This window comes from Muntiacus reevesi, chromosome 3 (genome assembly GCF_963930625.1).
Source record: "Muntiacus reevesi chromosome 3, mMunRee1.1, whole genome shotgun sequence".
Classification (NCBI taxonomy): Eukaryota; Metazoa; Chordata; class Mammalia; order Artiodactyla; family Cervidae; genus Muntiacus; species Muntiacus reevesi.
The window spans coordinates 144202992-144224004 of NC_089251.1; the positions used below are offsets into that span (position 1 = coordinate 144202992).

At 37.3% G+C, this 21013-nt stretch overlaps 1 protein-coding gene across 3 annotated transcripts in view; it reads left to right on the top strand.

Moving 5' to 3' along the window:
* The window catches only part of RAPH1 (Ras association (RalGDS/AF-6) and pleckstrin homology domains 1), a 97852-nt gene that overhangs the window by 66377 nt on the left and 10462 nt on the right, over window positions 1-21013 (top strand). For all 3 annotated transcript variants that reach the window (XM_065930755.1, XM_065930757.1, XM_065930756.1), the window contains 8 exons: window positions 3344-3421; window positions 3860-4019; window positions 7736-7857; window positions 9083-9148; window positions 10633-10776; window positions 11630-11740; window positions 19759-19857; window positions 20869-20989. In XM_065930755.1, the coding sequence (XP_065786827.1) occupies window positions 3344-3421; window positions 3860-4019; window positions 7736-7857; window positions 9083-9148; window positions 10633-10776; window positions 11630-11740; window positions 19759-19857; window positions 20869-20989 (901 nt within the window). The remainder of the gene's footprint in view (window positions 1-3343; window positions 3422-3859; window positions 4020-7735; window positions 7858-9082; window positions 9149-10632; window positions 10777-11629; window positions 11741-19758; window positions 19858-20868; window positions 20990-21013) is intronic.

The following is a 21013-nucleotide window of genomic DNA, read 5'->3' on the forward strand; positions in this document are numbered from 1 at the left end:
CCTCACACATGCAGAGCATCCCCATTATCAACATCCCTCACCAGAGTGCTACGTTTGCTACATTTGATGAGCAAGTATAGGTAACATTATTATCACCCAGAGTCCATGGTTTACATTAGGGTTCATTCTTGGTGTGTATTCTGTGGGTTTGGACAAATGTATAATGACATGTAGCTATCATTATAGTATCATACAGAGTAGTTTCACTCCCAGAGAAATACTCTGTACTCCACTTGTTCATGTCCCCCACCCCCACAACCTCCTGCCCCCAACCTCTGACAACCATTATTCTTTTTACTGTCTCCATAGTTTTACTTTTTCAAGATGTTGTATAGCTGGAATCACATAGTATGTAGCTTTTTCAGATTGGCTTCTCTCAGTTAGTAATACACATTAAAGTTTCCTCCATGTGATTTATGGCTTGATAGCTCTTTGTTTTTATTTATATTTTTTTGGCTTTTGTGAGTTAGTCGCTCAGTCGTGTCTGACTCTTTGCGACCCTGTGGACTGTAGCCAGCCAGGCTTCTCAGCCCATGGAATTCTCCAGGCAAGAATAGGGGAATGGGTTGCCATTCCCTTCTTCAGGGGTTCTTCCCTGCCCAGGGATTGAATCTGGGTCCCCTGCATTCTTTTTTTCCTTTTTTTTTTTTAGCATTGAATAATATTTCATGGTCTGGATGTTGCATAGTTTATCCATTTGCCAACTGAAGGATATCTTGGTTGCTACCAAGTTTTGGCATTATAAAGAAAGCTGCTATAAGCATCAGTGTGTAGGTTATTGGGGGAGGTAAACTTTCAGCTCACTTGGTAGATACTAAGGAACTTGATTACTGGATAGTGTTGTAAAAGCATGTTTAGTTTCTTAAGAAACCACCAAACTGCCTTCTAAAGTAGCTGTACAATTTTGCATTCCTCAGTGAAAAGTTCCTGTTCCACAACCTGACCAGCGTTTGATGTTTCCAGTGTTTTGGCAATCTAAGATGGTATATGCGTAGTGGTATATCATTGTTTTAATTTGCAATTCTCTAATGATATATATGAATAGCTTTTCACAGGCTATTTGCCATCTGTGTAATCTTTGGTTAAAAAAGATTTCATCAAATCTTGTTTTGGTGAAAACCTTCTGTTCAGGTTTTTTGCCCAGTTTTTAAATTGAGTTGTTCATTTTCTTTTTGAGTTTTAAGAGTTTTTTTATATTTTGGATGATAGTCCTTTTATTAGATATGCCTGATAAATATTTTATTAATATTTTCTCCTAGTCTATGGCTTGTCATTCTCTTGATATTCCTTTTCTTAAAAATATTTTTTTACTTTGAAGACATCTTTTTTTTTTTTTTTTAATTTTGCAGATAAAAGAGCTTGGCCTTGTAGAAGTTCATGTTTATATTCCAGATACACAAAGCATTGATTCTATCAGTTTTTCCTCATCAGACTTTGAGTTTAAATTTGCTTTTCAGAAATATGAAGTGAAAGTTGAAATTATGCCTTGGAAAATTTCTTTGTAACATCTATTTGTACCGATATAAGGATGTGGTAAATGAACCATGAAGAAACATACAATCATTATTCCCTTGAGAAAACACTCATAAAACTTCTGCTTCACTCTTTTTCAAAATTTGGTCAAATAACTGATTTCATAAAAACCACTGGGAAATGCTAGTACTTAAAAATTCCTTTATAGAATAGTGCTCTACTTATCAGAAACACACAAAATTTGGTAATTTAATAGTGATTTTGTTTCTCCAAGACACAGAATTCTAGAAACTGAGAATTTTAATGACAGTAGTCTAGTTTTCTCATTTTATAGCCTTCTTTAAAAAGAAGAAATATACAGTCAACGTATTTTATAATTCTGTAGTTTATTTGCATAAGGGGGGAGATAGGATGATTTAATCTTTAATCAAAGGAGTATATATACCTAAGAATCTAAGAATCCAGTCTTACTCCTCTCTGTCGTTAAAATGCACTTCTTTGTTCTCTGTCTAATTGGGTTTGCAGATAGTATTTCCTGACCTTGGTTATTATGTTAATTCACTGACTGCTTTCATTGAAATGGATCAGATTTCTGGCAAACAAACCCACTGTCTTCCCTAACTGTTTTCTTCTCTGTTCTGCAGAATGGTAAATACTAAGCTTGAAATGAGGGAGACAGCCTAGAGTATGAAATGGGAAGAGAAGCAGATCAAAAATAAGAAAGCCAACAGAATTTAAGAGAACAGGGAATAATCCATTAAATGAATTGAGTTTAACTTGTTTTTTTGCCCTGGAAACTTCCATTTTTTAATCAAGAATAACACATGGGTTGTGATTATTAATCACAATCTAGAGCAGATAAAGTCTAGTTGATGTAAATAGGTTTCTCTTTTCTTTTTTAAAGTCATGTTAAGTAAAGGAATATATAATATGGTATTTTATTCTTAGATATTTTAGATATTTTCTATAGCAACCAAGAGCTTAGAATTAAAAAGTAATTCTTTATTATAAGCAAAGGTTTACTTTCATGAGTTTCTTTCAACTGGAAATTAATGCTGCAGTGTACTATGGCCTCTTGCTGGAAAGTACAAGTAAGTACAAGGTGTTACAGTACTATATGTTATTCTAGGAGAAAATTGTTTTATTTAAATATAGTTTTATTTTATTGCTATTTATCTAAATTTATGAAGCAGAAATTATTAGAAGTTAAATATTTGGGAAATTACGTTTAGTATTTTAAATAGTGTGAATTAAAAACAAAATTGAATTTAGTGACATGAGACATTGATTATATTGTGTGATTGTTCCAAAGCAGAGTCAAACTTAGAATTTAATGCAGCCTCCTCTGTTCATATTTATGTGTTAATGAGAACATACCTATATTTTTGTTATGATTGTTTTTATATGGTTGCAGAGAGGTGAATTGATGCTGGGTTTTTGTGTGTTTTTTTCTGTTTTTATGATGATGATATGTTTTCAATACAACAGGACAAAATATTGATATGTAAAAGATTGCCCACAGATAGCTTGTTTTCCCTATCTTGAAACCTCAAATTTATCTGTTTCGGAATGACAGTCAAGAATAAAACTGTTGGATTAAATTAAAATTAAATTAATTTACCACAGCCTTAGAATATGAAAATGTAGTCTTAATATAAGAAATCTTCAAGTGTACATCTTAAAAAAAAATTTTCATATGTCTGCCCTCGTTTTGTGAACATGGTTATTTCTAAAATATGCTATATGTTAAGTGTGTGAAGTTATATTCTTACTGAAATTCAGTGTTAACAACGTTCTTAAGAATAAAAAGACTTCTCAAAAATTCTCATTACTTTAGCATTAGTTTATCTGAAGTGCTTTGTGTCCACAGGAAGAACAGGCAGCAAAATTGAAAGCTGAGAAGATCAGAGTTGCCCTAGAGAAAATTAAAGAGGCACAAGTGAAAAAGGTGATATTTGGGCTTTTTCTTGGTTTGGGATTTTTATCCATTTTATGGATTTATAAAGAATTGCCTTGTTTATATAATGTAACTGTAAGATGCAGCAAGCTGTAGCAGGGTATTTCTTTCTAAATACATTTCCACATGTATTTTTTGGTGAATAAAATACATTATAAAAGAAATAACTTTTCTGGATCTAAATTCTAAAAGAGTGAAACAAAATAGCTTTATTATAAACTTACATGTTATTTTAATTTTTAAAACATAAAATTTGTTTAGCTATTGAATGCCTAATTTTAGAATATTCTTTTTGCATAATAAAGTCATTTGTGTTTTAACTTATATTTAGCTAAGGACATTGTTCAGAATATTATGAAAACGTTGAAAGAAATTTTCAGAATGCCTGTTTTTCAGTTTGTATTTAATATTCCTTTTTCCTCCTAACAGCTGGTGATTAGAGTCCACATGTCTGACGATAGTTCTAAAACAATGATGGTGGATGAGAGGCAGACAGTGAGACAAGTGCTGGATAACCTGATGGACAAATCCCACTGCGGTTATAGTTTAGACTGGTCTCTGGTGGAAACCATCTCTGAGTTACAGATGGGTTAGTAATATCATTGCTATAATTACTTTTTAAATTTCTGTGTAATTTCAACTGTTTTCATGTTGATAAAAGCAACTAGAGACATTTTTATATTTTTTCCTATAGTATAGCCCTGGCTTTTGTACATTATCTTTCCCCCATTCTTCCCTCATATATTTTGAGATTTCTTTGAGTACAGTATCATTTTCAGTTCATTTTAGATTTTCTTATGGCCAAAACAAAGTTGTTCTTTTTTTAAGGTAACAAAATATTTTTTCCTTTCAGATATTATTAAGAACTGCATATATTAGACACATTACTAAAAACCATTACATTTATTCCCATTTGTACTGAAGCCTTGATAGCAACATTTGACTTTCAGGGGAAACATAAAGCACATCTTATTTTTAGCTGCATGTACTAAGTCTTAGTTTCCTATGTTTTGTAGTTTGTTATGGTGTTTTCTAACTTTTAAAATTCCTCATTTTTTTGATACCATCTTTGACTTCTTTAAAAAAGTTAATTTATTTATTTTAATTGGAGCCTAATTACTTTACAGTATTGTAGTGGTTTTTGCCATACATTGACTTGCATCAGCCATGGGTGTACATGTGTTCTCCATCGTGAACCCCCCTCCCACCTCCCTCCCCATCCCATCCCTCAGGGTCATCCCAGTGTACCACCCCTGAGCACCCTGTCTCCTGCATCAAACTTGGACCAGTGATCTATTTCACATATGATAATATACGTTTCAATGCTATTCTCTCAAATCATCCCACCCTCACCTTCTCCCACAGAGTCCAAAAGTCTGTTCTTTACATCTGTGTCTCTTTTGCTATCTCACATATAGGGTCATCGTTATCATCTTTCTAAATTACGTACATATGCATTAATATACTGTATTGGTGTTTTTTTCTTTCTGACTTACTTTACTCTGTGTAATTATAGGCTCCAGTTTCATCCACCTCATTAGAACTGATTCAGATGCATTCTTTTAATAGCTAAGTAGTATTCCATTGTGGATATGTACCACAGTTTTCTTATCCATTCGTCTGCCAGTGGACATCTAGGTTGCTTCCATGTCCTGGCTATTACAAACAGTGCCACGATGAACACTGGGGTACATGTGTCTCTTTCGATTCTGGTTTCCTCGTTGTATATGCCCAGCAGTGGGATTGCTGGGTCGTATGGCAGTTCTCTTTCCAGTTTTTTAAGGAATCTCCACACTGTTCTCCATAGTGGCTATACTAGTTAGCATTCCCACCAACAGTGTAAGAGGGTTCCCTTTTCTCCACACCCTCTCCAGCATTTATTGTTTGTAGACTTTTTGATAGTAGCCATTCTGACTGGCGTGAAATGGTACCTCATTGTGGTTTTGATTTGCAATTCTCTGATAATGAGTGATGTTGAACATCTTTTCATGTGTTTGTTAGCCATCTGTATGTCTTCTTTGGAGAAATGTCTGTTTAGTTCTTTGGCCCATTTTTTGATTGGGTCATTTATTTTTCTACAATTGAGCTGCAGGAGCTGCTTGTTCATTTTTGAGATTAATTCTTTGTCACTTGTTTAGTTTGCTGCTATTTTCTCCCGTTCTGAAGGCTGTCTTTTCACCTTGCTTATAGTTTCCTTTGTTGTGCAAAAGCTTTTAAATTTAATTAGATCCATTTGTTTATGTTTGCTTTTATTTCCACTACACTGGGAGGTGGGTCATAGAGGATCCTGCTGTGGTTTATGTCAGAGAGTGTTTTGCCTGTGTTTCCTCTAGGAGTTTTATAGTTTCTGGTCTTACATTTAGATCGTTAATCCATTTTGAGTTTATTTTTCTGTATGGTATTAGACAGTGTTCTAGTTTCATTCTTTTACAGGTGGTTAACCAGTTTTCCCAGCACCGCTTGTTAAAGAGATTGTCTTTTCTCCATTGTATATTCTTGCCTCCTTCGTCAAAGATAAGGTGTCCATAGGTGTGTGGATTTATTTCTGGGCTTTCTATTTTGTTCCATTGATCTATATTTCTGTCTTTGTGCTAGTACCATACTGTCTTGATGACTATAACTTTGTAGTATAGTCTGAAGGCAGACAGGTTGATTCCTCCAGTTGCATTCTTCTTTCTCAAGATTGCTTTGGCTAGTTGAGGTTTTTTGTATTTCCATACAAATCCATCTTTGACTCTTAAAAACCTTAAAAAGGTTTCTTTTGTAATATTGTGTGATTATATAACCTCACAATAGTTATTTTATTAGGCTGTATTCAGTCAATAGTCTATTTCAACTTGTCATTTTATTTATAAAATATATTTGCATTGCTTTTACTGCCTGTTATACATTTAAATATTTTATAGCAGTTTCCAGAGCAATAAAAATTTAATAATTAACCCTTTCCTCTTAGAACGCACAAACACAAACCCCAAAACCAAACCATCAGTTAGAAGTTTATTAACAGGTATAGGCAGATATTCTAATAATACTTATTGTAACTATTCTTAAAGAATTAGAAAGGTTCAAGTTCACAGATGTGGCATCACCATACCCAGAAAATTTTTGGATGCTAGTTTTTAGAGTATTTCCATGACTGTAGGTTTAGGGTCCATAACTATCATTTTAATCATATGTGGCACAGTGATACAAATAGATTATGTAGTTACTTAGTACTTGTTGAGTGAATAAAAGAAAACTAAGAGCCCAAAATAAGATGGTAAAATAAGCTATGACAAATGTAAGTCATTCATTTAAACAACAGAGATTATTAGAAAGGATGAATAAACAAAATGCAGTTGTTCACTATCTACAAAAGACCTTTTACCTAAAACACAGAAAGCTTGAAAGGAAAAGGAATGTGGAAAGACACTAACCAAAAGAAAGATAATATTAACTATGTTAATATCAGACAAAGTAGACTTTAAGCAAAATACATTACTAGAGATAAGGAGAACCATACATCTTCATCAGAAAGACAAAATCATTCTAAATTTTATCTAATAATGACATTAAATTACATAAAGCAAAAGTTGACGGAACTACCAGGAGAAATTCACAAGTCTGCCTTCACAGTAGAAACTTTTCACCTAAGAATCTTTGCAATGATCAATATAATCAAGCAGACAAAAATGAATATAGATATAGTTAGAGCACTAATAACAGGAAAATACACATTCTTTACAGGCAGAAGTGTAGTGTTTCCAAAAATTGATTCCAGTATGAGGTCATAAGACTCTCTAGAAATTTCAAAACAAAAATCAGTAACTCTAGAATATGTTCTTTGTACATATGTTCAGAATATAGGACATGTTCTTTGATTCCTACTTTGGAAATTAGAAAATACATTTATGTTTAAAATTAAACAGAATTCATAGACCAGAGAAGAAATCATCTTAGAAATTTTTTGAATGACAAGGAATAAATAGTATTGGAAGCACTTAATACCAGAATTTATGAAATGTGACTAACAGATTGTGTTTAAGGGTGGGATGGTAAAAAGGCTGAAGGCTGAAGAAGACCTTGAAGTCAGACAATCTAGATTCTAGTCCTGATCCTTCCTTGTAGCAGCTGTGTGACCTTGCTAAAGTCACTAACACCATGAGGGCACGTTTCCTTATTTGAAAATACAGGAAATACCAGATAATCTCTAAGGGTGTCAGTTTATATTGTTTGATTTTGCTGTGAAATACTTTGCAAGGTTTCTTGTCTTTTATGCAGTTCTGACAAACACTAACAAAATACTGGTGTTTTATTTTGGGACAGAGAGAATCTTTGAAGATCATGAAAACTTGGTTGAAAATCTTCTTAATTGGACAAGAGATAGCCAAAACAAGCTTATATTTATGGAGCGTATAGAAAAATACGCACTTTTCAAAAATCCACAGGTGAGGCTATGGCTTGCAGAGGTCAGGATTCTTAAGTGTTCCTATCATATGATTTTCTGACTGCTAAGTTAATAGAGTTAAAAGACTGACAGCCACCCACTTGGAGCTTTGTGGCTGCAAAACCCCTTGGGAGCATTCACTACTGCCGAGGTGGCAAGTCTGCTGGCGCCCCGGTGTCAGGGTCACAGAAGCTGCCAGTTCCACAGCTCCAGATGGGGTGAGCCCAAAGGAAAGCAGATTCCCTCCAGGGGGTTAGCAGGCTTCTGTTCTAATTCAGAGCCGGTTTGGACCCTGCTATTTATTCGGTGAGTTCCTCATACATCAAAGAAATGTACTTATGTATTTAAGTTTCTCTACTTTAATATTTATCCATTTAACACTTTGATTTGTTTTCTGAGTTATTTTTTTGAAAATCCCAGTAACCTTGATTGTAAACAGCCCCATATTCTATTATATGTTACCTTGATCTGTTTGATATCTTTGCTTGTCCCAAAATGTTTATGTTAGTTCTTCCTAATACCCAAATATTAATAGGTGAAAGACAACAACACCGCTATAAAAAATAGTAATGAGGAAAAACAGTAGCTGTGTTAAAGTTATTGAATAGTTATCCTTCAGACTGCATGATTATGACACATCTTTACTGAATATTTTTAGTGAAGAATACACATTTAGGAATACCAGCAGTTTTTTATGGGTGATTGTGAATAAATGTTTCATAAGGATATTAATTAAAATTCAGATTTTAGTTGAATCAAACAAATGAGATCATGGTAGTCTCAGAGAATTTGGGGTTTCTTCTTTAAAAGCCAGAACGTAGATTAAATTTTCCACGTCTGAATCAGTTAAGCTCAGCATATTTTAAGCAAATTTGCCCCACTTGTTGTACTTAATAACTTGTAAACCTTTAAGGTCCTGTCAGTGTAGCTTTATTAGATATACGAAAACATTTTGCTAGCTGTTGCATGTAATAGCTCCTCAGGATTTGGGGGAGGGCCGTTTATGGAACAATTCAAAATAAATGGATATGGTAAGGAGGAGGCCGGTATTAAGCACCTCTGTGAAGATGCCAGGAACAGGTTTCAAAGGAATGTTACCCTCAGTCTGCATAGGCAGAAATAGACACAGAGTTGCTAATGTCTCCAGAAGAAATCATCTGTGTACCTGTGCCAGGAGAAGAGTAGAGTGGGTTTGCGCTTTAACATTCATCTACTCATTTTTCCAGAATTACCTTCTGGGGAAAAAGGAAACAGCTGAGATGGCAGATAGAAACAAAGAAGTGCTGTTGGAGGTATGTCTCTTCCTCCCCACCCCCCTTTCCTTGTACATTATAATATTAAAATACGAAGCACCTTTTTTGAAGCCCAGAATGTCAGTGCTCTGTATTGATAATTACAGTTGTAACTAGCCTGAAACAGGGGAGAGTTCAGCTTTGTGAATGTTAGAACACTGAAGAACCGTATAAAAACACTTATTTTGCCAAGCAGTATACTAGTGGACTGAAAGGACTTAAGAGCTTTTAGAAGCTGACAAGTGGGGGGAAAAGGCTGAGTCAATGAAGGGTGTGACTGTGCTGTTTTATCTGTTTAGCCAGAGAGGAATTTGTATATAGTTAGTTATTTACCAAATAGTTCAAACTTTAGTCAGAAATAACTTATTTTAAAAATCATAATGATTATTTTTTTTTAAATATACGTTTCCTTATTTTGAAGATTAATGAAACAAATTCAAATATAATTGAATTTTTGCCTCTTGCTGATTTTAGAAAACTAAGGTCAAAGATGTTAGTATGTTTGAAAGTTTGAAAAAAATTCTTATTTAGCAACAAGACTATTAGGGGTATGAAGATCAGCACTCAGCTTTTCATAGGGAGGCTAGTTATAATTAAGAAAAATTCCCTTCATGTTTCTTAATTTTTCTGTGTTTTGGGGGGAGAAATTAATTCATGTTCATGTGTTCAAGTTTAGTGAGGATTTCTACTTTCCCTTTACTAAATACATGATTGATTTTTTAAATTCTTATCTAAGTATAGATATTAGAATCCAAAATTTTTTTAGTTTGTTTACATTCCTTTCAACTTAGTATTAAATATTTAAACAATAAATGCTTTGTTTTAGATCATAGGCACTGGTTGTTTTTAAATTGTGAAAGTGCAATCACTTGTTTAGCATGTTGCCTTCTTTTAAAATATATTCCTATTTAGCATGCAGCTAATATAAATTTGGGCTTCTCTTGTAGCCCAGACAGTAAGGAATCTACTTGCAATGCAGGAGACCTGGGTTTGATCCCTAGGTTGGAAAGCTACCCACTCCAGTATTCTTGTCTGGAGAATCCCATGGATAGAGGAGCCTGGTAGACTGCAGTCCATGGAGGTCTCATACACAACTGAGCCACTAACACAATTAGTGGCTAATCTAAATGTTAATTTGAAGACAAATAAAGTCTAATGCTTATGTTAGCTCTGATGCTTTCCTTAAATTTACTGTAACTATGTTTTTACAAATGCATGTAAGTGCTGTTTTGTGCAACTCAGCTGACATTTTAGCTTAGTTTCATCAAAACAATTTTAGGGAAAAGTTCGCAGAGATTGCCATAGTTGTTCCAAACTAAAGCCATATATGTTTGGAAAGTTCTAATTGAGGTAAAATTAGCAGCATGATTTTTATACGAAGGTATTTTAGTTTAATCACAGTGTCATGCATTTCACAGGGGTAGACACAACTTTGGTTTGAGAATCCAAGGATCATGTCTTTCCCAACCATCTTCTTATTTTAGGAGTGTTTTTGTGGAAGTTCTGTAACTGTTCCAGAAATTGAGGGAGTCCTTTGGTTGAAAGATGATGGCAAGAAGTCCTGGAAAAAGCGTTATTTCCTCTTGCGAGCATCTGGTATCTACTATGTCCCTAAAGGAAAAGCAAAGGTGAGTCTCTTCTGCTGACTTTAAGCTTCCTTATTATGCTAATTGATTTTAATCTGCAGTGAGCAGACTGACACGTGATCCAGGCTGTGATTTGTTTCCATTCGTGAACATTGCCTTGTTTATTGATCTATTGTAAGGAAGAGGAAACCTGAAAATGTTCACTTTCTGCTCAATTCATTGGGTCCATCTCAATTCTCCTGGTGAATTTGAAACTATGCTTCTATTATTTTTAAAACTTCTGCCAGAGTTGTTTTTGTTTTTTATTGTTTGGGGGAGAATCGCTTTCCGGGCTTGTAGGCATTTCAGCCTCTCTTAGGTAATGTACTACTGCTGAGGGCCCTGGTGCTAGCTGTCACTTCTGTGCTTACTAGGGGCCAGCACTGTTGAAGATGTCTGCAGGGTCATCTCATCAGGTCTTTACCACCATCCTGAGAGGTACATGTTGTCCCCCCTTTTTAGCTGGCGAGGAAACACTGATTGAGAGTTGTGCTTGAGACATGTACTGTAGGCATGGAACGGCCTGGTATGTCTTGTTCTTTCCAGAGAGCTCTATTATAATACTGCATTGTATTTAATATACTGTACTGTATTTAAAGTCTCTTTAAAATACCACCCTTTGCCAGTGAGTCCGTGTTCATTATGAATGACAAGCTGGTAAGTCAAGTGGACTGCCTTTCTTGTTGCGTGGTAGATTTAAGGAAGAAACAGCTATAGAGAATCTCACTGTCTTGTCTTCTACAAAATAGCAGGAGTTTCTACTTGGTAAAGCTCGGTTCTCAGTTAAACACTGTTACCAGTGCTATTTGCTCGTTTACACGTTAGTGTTAATCAAGTCTTTGGGTGTCCTCCTCAGGCCTCTCGGGACCTGGTGTGCTTTCTCCAGCTGGACCACGTGAACGTCTACTACGGACAGGACTATCGGAGCAAGTACAAGGCTCCTACGGACTACTGTCTGGTGCTCAAGGTAACCACCTGTCTCTCTTTAGGAACTTTAATTGATGTTCGACGTAGAGAAGGTTATTGGACATCTTAGAATGGTTTGGGTCTCCATTGAGTATGCTGTTTTTGCTTTATTCTGTAGTGTGTAGGTTTTTTAAAGGATTGCTGAAGGGACTTCCTTAGCAGCCTAGTGGTTAGGACTTGGCACTTTCACTGCTGGGCCCGGGTTCAATCCCCGATCGGGATTAAGATTCCACAAGCCAGGAGGCAAAGCCAATAAAGTAAATGAAAGGAGAGAGGAAGGGAGGGAGGGACAGAGAGGAAGGAAGAAAAGAAGCTGTGCTGTTCCATAGCTGACCCTGGTTAGAGTGATGATACTAGAAAATGGGTACTGAATTATAAACTTTGAGTCATAGTATAGCAAATGGATTAGATTATAAATTTGACGCTTTTATTTAATATAGCAACCTTATTTTAGGAAAACTTAGATCAGAGCCACATATGGGGTGAAGTGAGGGAAGAACATAGGTATTTGTGTATTTTAGTTCTTTTCCTATACTATCTCAGAGAAACCATCAGAGGATGCTGTGCCTGAGAGGTCAAAGTAGACTGCCTCTCGTCCGGTCCAGAAATAATTCTTGTCTCCCTTTCCTCCTGAACCGTCACCCTGGTAGCCCATGCATGTTTATGACCTGGTTTTAGTGATTTTTTTTTCCCCCTTTATCCAAACTTTTGAGTTTCTCACACACTTATCATATCTGAACTTCTGAGAACTTATATTTTTACTGAATTTTATTGATAAATTGCAACATTAGGAAAAAGTACATTAAAAAGTTCAGTATAGTTATGGGGATGATTAAGTTTTTTCTCATTGGCTCCATCCCACATCGCCTTGGTAACTACTTAGGTCTGCATGTTTATATCATCTTTGCTTTTGTCTAAGAATTGTCACTTGGGTTTGAGAAGGTGGTTGTTTAGGGTTTGGGGGTAGAGTTTTGATTGCTTTGATAAAATTAGGTGTATTATAATGGTAACCCTTTATTAAGTGATCATTTTTGGAGAAAACTCTATATCAGTTACAGTAGCAAATACTTTTTTTTAGTTAATATAAAGTAGCTTAACCCACTCCAGTATTCTTGCCTGGAGAACCCCAGGGACAAGGGCGCCTGGTGGGCTGCTGTCTGTGGGGTCGCACAGAGTCGGACACGACTGAAGCGACGCAGCAGCAGCTTAATCCAGCAGTTTTCAAAATGAGGTTCAGGGTCTCCTGGAGTCCCTGAGAACTTTGTCAGGGGACCCATGATATCAAAGTTATTCTAATAATGCTAAGGTGTTACTTGCCTTTTATACTCTTTCTCACACAGGTATATAGTGGAATTTTCTGAGGTTACATGACATGTGATGATATCTTTGCTGCTCTGGGTAGTAGAATGTGTATTTGTTACATATTATTGCATTTGACTTTTTCTCAGCTTTAATTTCTTACAAGGTTAATATAAATGAAAGTTACCTGGGGGTCTCATAACATGGAGGCAATAAGTGACTCAGTTGTCAGTGAGAACCCAAGTTCTATCTTTCCCTGTTCCATCTTCTGCATATCAGCTTATTTTCAGACCGACTCACCTCAGTCACAAATGGCCACTGCCTCATATATAGACCCAGCAAAATCCAGCAGAGGAAGAGGGACTATTTTTCCCTCCATTTGTCTTTTTTTTTTTTTTTTTTTTTTTTTAAGAGGAAAGAAGTATTTCCCAGGATCTCCTCCAACAGCCTTCTCCTTGAGGGTCATTGGCCTGGAGTAACATGCCCTCTTACCCTAATCACTGGCAAGGAACAAAGCCACCATTTTGGGTTTACATTAGTCAGAATTTCACTCTCTGAGGTGAATCCAGACACACTGGGGCTCAGTCAGAAAAGAGGGAGGGAGGAAAAGAAAGCCTTGGGGAAGGCAGCCAGCTCTGTCTGTTAGGGCCAGTAGTAAGCAGGACCATTGACTGGTATTTTAAGCCTTTTTGCAGCTCACAGGATTCTTAGGATAAGAATATTTTTGTTCCAAGGGTTTATTGGTTTGTTTTTATAGTAATGATTTGTATGCTTCATATTTGCTTCTAGTAAAGAGTGTGTGTGTGTGTGTGTATTATTTGCTCAGTCGTGTCTGACTCTTTGCGACCCCCGTGGACTGTAGCCCACCAGGCCCCGCTGCCCATGGGATTCTCCAGGCAAGAATACTGGCGTGAGTGACCAATCCTATTTTCACTAGTTGAGTGAAAGTCACTCAGTCATGTCTGACTTTTTGCGACCCCATGGACTACATAGTCCATGGAATTCTCCAGGCGAGAATACTTGGAGTAGGTAGCCTTTTCTTTCTTCAGGGGCTTTTCCCAACCCAGGGATCGAAACCAGGTCTCCTGAATTGCAGGCAGATTCTTTACTGTCTGAGCCACCAGGGAAACTCCTCTAGTAAAATAGGTTAAACCAGTCTCCATACTTATATTGTCTCTCTGTCTGGGAATATTTAACGTATTGAATAAAAAAACAACACACCACTGGATGTAGATAATACTAAAGAACCAGGGTGGAGGGTACTGCCCTGGAACACTGTAAGCACCCACCTCACAGGTTTGATCTAGAGTCCCCATTTTCCACATGGGGAAACCAGTTTAAGGGATCAGTTTGCCTGAGACCGCTCAACTGTGGGGCTTCTCTTGTGGTTCAGCTGGTAAAGAATCTGTCTGCAGTGAGGGAGACCTGGGTTCGATCTCTGGATTGGAAAGATCCCCTGGAGAAGGGAAAGGCTACCCACTCCAAGTATTCTGGCTTAGAGAATTCCATGGACTGTGTAGTCCATGGGGTCGCAAAGAGTCGGATACAACTGAGTGACTTTCACTCAACTATTAGTATTTAAGACATGTCTTTTTTTCCTTATAAACTTGCACTAGCTTTTTCCTATGTAAGTATTTTTATTCTTGAACATATGAGTTCTGACAAACCAAAAAATGCTGCCACACAGGGTGTATACAAATGCAAATGTAAATATTTGTAAGGGCCTGATCCCTTTCATCAGCTCTGGGCTATAATGACTGAGTCTGAATCCTTCCAGTGAAGTGCAGGAGACAGGAAGTAGGTACACACTTGTAGGAAGTCATAAAACACATTATTTGGTAAATAGTTTTTTAAAGATAATAATGAAAATAAATGATGGGAAGAGATGATTCATGAAATTTGACAGTATAAAAATAAACAGGATATATGTTGATATATTATCTGAAAGATGTACACACTTGGGAGACATGTATATGCATGTGTAATTAAGTTCTTAAAGGAAACCCAATTGTTCGAATAGTCAGCTTAGCTAGGACTAAATTTTCATCCCTTGAGAAGTGAGACAAAGCAATTTAATATGTTAGGTGGGAAGGAAAAAAATGGTCAGGATTTAGGGATAGAATATGAGCATGAACTTCTCAAACACTATTATTAATTAAAAGATGTTATAATGATAATCCTGGAAGTAATAAGGTGGAGTATATAGTCTTATTTTTTAGTGTCTAGCATGTTAGTTGAGAGAATTGATTTTTCAGGTCTATATGTATTTCCAGAGTAATAAATGGATTGTGCACATTCAGTATTTTCTTTTGGCGCTTGGACCAAGATATTAGAGCATCACTTTTTAGTTACAGAATTTTAGGAATTGTCTGTCTCATTCTAATTTCTGACATACATAAAGAAAAATGGTAGCATGATAGTAATCCAAAATTTCTTAATTCTATTCTTAAATGTTTTTATTTAATTCTCCATTTTTGTGCCTTTTGTCAGAGAATGCAAACTTTCCAAATCAACATAATTTAAAAAAATCAAATGATAACCTTTCTTTTTTAATAGCTGTTCATTTTGTGAGGTGGAGCAATTTCATTATATACAGTCTTAACTCAGAGCTGCTGTGAGTTCAGTTCCAGACCAGTGTAATAAAGTGAATATTGCAATAAAGCAAATTATATGAATTTTGTGGTTTCCCAGTGAATATATTTAAAATGTGCAATAGCATTATGTCTGTAAAAAAGAAAACACAATGTACATACCTTAATTTTAAAAAGCTTTATTGCTAAAGACACTAACCATCATCTGAGCCTTCAGCCAGTTGTCATAGTAACAGCAAAGATCACTGATCACAGATCACAATAACAGATATAATAATAACGTAGAAGTTTGGAATTTTGCAAGAATTATCCAAATGTGACACCAAGGCATGAAGTGAGGAAATGCTGTTGGAAAAATGACACCACTAGACCTGCTCCAGGCAGGGTTGTCACAGACTTTCAATTTGTTCTTTAAAAAAACAGTAACTGCAAAGTGTACCAAGGGAAAGTGCAGTAAAACGAGGCATGCCTGTATTCTCTTTGGAGTCTTTAAGAAATCTAAATGCCCAGCTTCCAATTTTTATCAAAGGATGTCTCCTTCATACTCACTCTTAGCTCTTGTGTGATTTTTAAAGTGGTGGAATAATAGTGTAGGGTAAAAAGGAGTAAGGCGGCAGATTTAGACAATCTCACCCCTAATAGAGCAGTACAAAGGGAAGTCGCTCAGTCTCGTCTGACTGTGACCCCATGGACTGTAGCCCATCAGGTTCCTTGATCCATGAGATTTCCCAGGCAAGTGGGTTGCCATTTCCTTCTCTGGGGGATCTTCCAAACCCAGGGATTGAACCTGGGTCTCTCACCTTGCAGGCAGACACTTTACCGTCTGAGCTACCAGGGAAGCTACCATAAATAAAGCATAATAAAGTAGTAGTGTGACATTAATAGTCTAGGCCCTGGAATGAGATGGCATGGTTTCAAATACTGATTTCTTCACTTACTGGTGAGCAGCTTTGAATGCTGTCTTAACCCTTTTGTCCCTCAGTTTCTTCTTATATAGTAGAAATAATAATATGTAACTCTTGGGGTTTTCACAAGGGTGGGGTGAGCTAATATATGTGAACTACTCAGCCTAAGAAGCACAAGCTGGAATCAAGAGTGCCGGGAGAAATATCAATAACCTCAGATATGCAGATGACACCACCCTTATGGCAGAAAGTGAAGAGGAACTAAAAAGCCTCTTGATGAAAGTGAAAGAGGAGAGTGAAAAAGTTGGCTTAAAGCTTAACATTCAGAAAACTAAGATCATGGCATCTGGTCCCATCACCTCATGGCAAATAGATGGGGAGACAGTGGAAACAATGTCGGACTTTATTTTTTTGGGCTCCAAAATCACTGCAGATGGTGACTGCGGCCATGAAATTAAAAGACGCTTACTCCTTGGAAGGAAAGTTATGACCAACCTAGATAGCATATTAAAAAGCAGAGACATTACTTTGCCAACAAAGGTCCATCTGGTCAAGGCTACGGTTTTTGCAGTGGTCATGTATGGATGTGAGAGTTGGACTGTGCAGAAAGCTGAGCACCGAAAAATTGATGCTTTTGAACTATGGTGTTGGAGAAGACTCTTGAGAGTCCCTTGTACTACAAGGAGATCCAGCCAGTCCATCCTAAAGGAGATCAGTCCTGGGTGTTCTTTGGAAGGACTGATGCTGAAGCTGAAACTCCAATACTTTGGCCACCTCATTCGAAGAGTTGACTCATTTGAAAAGACTCTGACGCTGGGAGGGGTTGGGGGCAGGAGGAGAAGGGGACGACAGAGGATGAGATGGCTGGATGGCATCGCTGACTCAATGGGCATGAGTTTAAGTAAACTCTGGGAGTTAGTAATGGACAGGGAGGCCTGGCGTGCTGCGATTCATGGGGTCGCAAAGAGTCGGACATGGCTGAGTGAACTGACTGTACTGAACTGACTCAGCCTAATGCCTGGTATATACTAAGTGCTCGATAAATGCCACTTTAAATACAGTAACAATATACTAGAGGAACAGGTTACCTCCTAAGGCACTGGTGCAGAGCCTGGATGACCAAAACGAAGGCTGTAGAAGGAATGCCTTTATTACGTGGGCAGTTGAAAAAAAAATTCTTGAGGTCCTAAAATGAAGTTATCTGCAGATATTCAGTCATATCATAGTTCTCTTCAGGGTAGTATTTGGATTCTCAGGTTAGAGGGAGGCAGAGAGAAGGATAGAGGATCATCTCTCTGATTTTCTGTGTTGTATTGATGAAAAACATTGCCTTGTACAGAATGATGAGAACACACACATACGCTCAGGCAGGCCACTGCTCCAGTTGAGCACCCATGTGTGGTAACTGCCTTCTGGGAAATAGAAGGAATCGGGGGAGGATGGTTTGTAAATCACTGTAAAGAGAGGGTATGGTGGGCGATAAAGGCTCAGAGCCATCCTGCAGCCCCTTGTTTGTTCAGATACCTGAACCCGGTCCTGTAGGTGAGGCCTCAGGGAAGCAGGAGATGAAGAACAGCTCTTTAAGCCCTAGTTGGCAACACCAAAGAAAACACTTTCAATCAGCTCATTTTATCTTCTTCATGAGCTGTGGGCCCTTCTATGTTATATGCATGCTGTAGCCCAACACCTACTTCAAGCAGCTGGCAGGTAGTTCTTGTCCATTAGATGTTGCTTGAATGAGTGAATGAAATAAAATTCCCCATCCTTCTTTTATAGAAGAATACATATACCTCTGCCTGTCCTTTGCCCTTGCAAGATTGCCGTGCTGGTTTATGAAGACTTACTGAGGACCCGGTCTTCCCAGGCAGCATAGTGGTAAAGAATCCTCCTGCCAGTGCAGGAGATGTGAATGGCTCAAGTTCGACCCCTGGGTCAGGAGGAGCTCCTGGAGTAGGAACTGGCAACCCACTCTAGTATTCTTGAAAATACTAGGGCACACTATTTTCCATGGGCACGGGAGCCTGGCAGGGCCGCAGTCATGGGACCACAAAGAGACATGACTGAGCGAGTGGGCACACAGTGAGGACAAGGGAGTGGACTCCAGGAGAAGGCTGTGAGCCTCTACTGTCAGGGAGAAAACGGTTAAGTGTTGTTTTGCTAACCTGTTACTGTTGAGGGCTTAATTGTTTAAAATTCCGACTGCAGCCTTCAATAACTAAATTGGCTTTGATATTAAATGTTTTATCATTGGGGCTGAGCTCTGTAAAGCAATGAATAAAATGGAGTAAATGGATTTACAGTTCTCTTGTCAACCAGAGGGATTGATTTTTAACAATGCAGATATACATAACTTATATTTGTGGCCAAATTTTCCTGCTGCATTGAAAACTTATAAAATTGCTTATTTTATTGCTCTCATGGGTTTTCACAACAAACATTTGGTTAGAGAATTTATACAGCCTCTTGTAGTTGAACATAAATTTCAATATTTCTCCAGGTGAAATAAAATTTTTCCACTGAAAAGAGAGGTAGTAATTAACAGTCTTTAAATCCAGAACCAAGTTTTCTTCCCAGGGAACTAGAGGTTGTGGCTCAGTGGAGTTAAAATATGTTGAGTCTATTCTTGAACTTGTACTTTGTAGCCAAGGTCAAGTCAGTCACCTCCCATCCAAGCCTCAACCAAGAAGTACAGGCTGCGGCAGAGGGGCCTGCAGAGCGCTGCTCAGCCCACGGCAGGGAGCAGCACTGCCTCTCAGGCGCTGTGTCCTCTGCTTCACCTCCGCCCAGGCGTTCACCTCCAGAGAGGCACCGGAGGCTTTACCAAAGACGCTGTCATCTGGAGTTTTCTGATTGCATGGTTTCAGTTCATTCATTCATTCGCTTCCGTTATAGGTGAAAAATTCCACTGACTTTGTTAGCCGTGGTAGCCTTCGTTCCTTTGAAGGGTAGAAGTGGTATTTTGGAGTTTTCCGTGATGGAAAGGATTTTTTTTTTTTTTTTAACTTTCAACATCTTGGCCTAAAACTTAACACAAGTTGCCTCCTTGTTTGTTTTGTAAAAATACTTAGAACCCTTTTATTCGACCTTATGGATGTTTAAGAGGTATAAATGATTTGGCCATTATTCCAGTGACCTGTAATTTGTCAGGATATGTTTAAGCTTTGATAGAATTTCTCTCTTATTTCTCCAGGGGACTTAGTTGGGTTTTGCCTTTAATCTTGCAGCACCCGCAGATCCAGAAGAAATCTCAGTACATCAAATACCTTTGCTGTGATGACATGAGGACCCTGCACCAGTGGGTCAATGGTATCCGAATCGCAAAGGTAGGTTTTCTTTTGGTTTGATAATGGAATGATGGGTGTTTAGTGATATGGTTTTGGTTGTCATTACAATTATTATTTGTTTCATATTCATAATTTTGCCAGTGTCTCTGTCTGTCAGGCCTAAGTTTCATATTTTAAGTGTCTTTTTTTCTCGGTGATGGGGATAAACTTTTACCAACTGGTATCCAAGGAATAATACTGCTGGTAAAAGCTTATGCAGCACCAAAGTGATTTATTTTGGCTTTGGAGAATGCACTATATGGTTGTTATATAGCAGAGTTTCACCTGAACAAAAGAATGTTTTTAAAAATTCACCTGCCTTGGGGTTGGAGGAAAAATGAATATAGGTGGATTGTGGAACATTTTTCGGGCAGTGAAAATATTTATACTCCATATGATACTACAATGGTAGATACATGTCCTTATATACTTGTCCAAACCCACAGAATGTAAACACCAAGAGTGAACCTAAGGTAACCTCAGGTGCTCATGTGAGCTAAGTGATGATAACAAATTTACTACTCTAGTAGGGTATGTTGATAATGGGAGATGCTGTGAATGTCCACGGGAAATCTACCCTCCTCTCAATTTTGCTGTGAACCTAAAAGTGCTCTAGAAAAAATAAAGTCTTAAAAAAAACTTTTTAAGGACACCTTAAAGATGATATGTAGTCCTTGAAAGGATATTTATTCACTTTTAAGTAACTGAAAATAAAATTTATTATAGACATAAAATCAAAGTTGCTTTAAAAATAACTGAAAAAATATTTGTGTTGATAATCAACCTTAACAGAATCAAGTTTTAACTTCTTGCTGCCTTCCTAAAAATGAGGACAGATAAGAGTAGATACTAATTTACTGCTATTCAAAGAATTTTTGAAGTATTACAGGGTATTAATTTTATCACAAACTGTGAGTCAGTAAACAGAAATGTGTCCCCCTTTTCCTGCCCCATATACCCATATCATACCCAGTAAAGTTCAGATGTCCTCATTTACTGCCTTCTATTTAGTATGGGAAGCAGCTCTACATGAACTATCAGGAAGCTTTGAAGAGGACAGAATCGGCTTATGATTGGACTTCCTTATCCAGCTCCAGCATTAAATCAGGATCCAGTTCTTCCAGCATCCCAGGTAGGTTGAAATGCCTCAAGAACT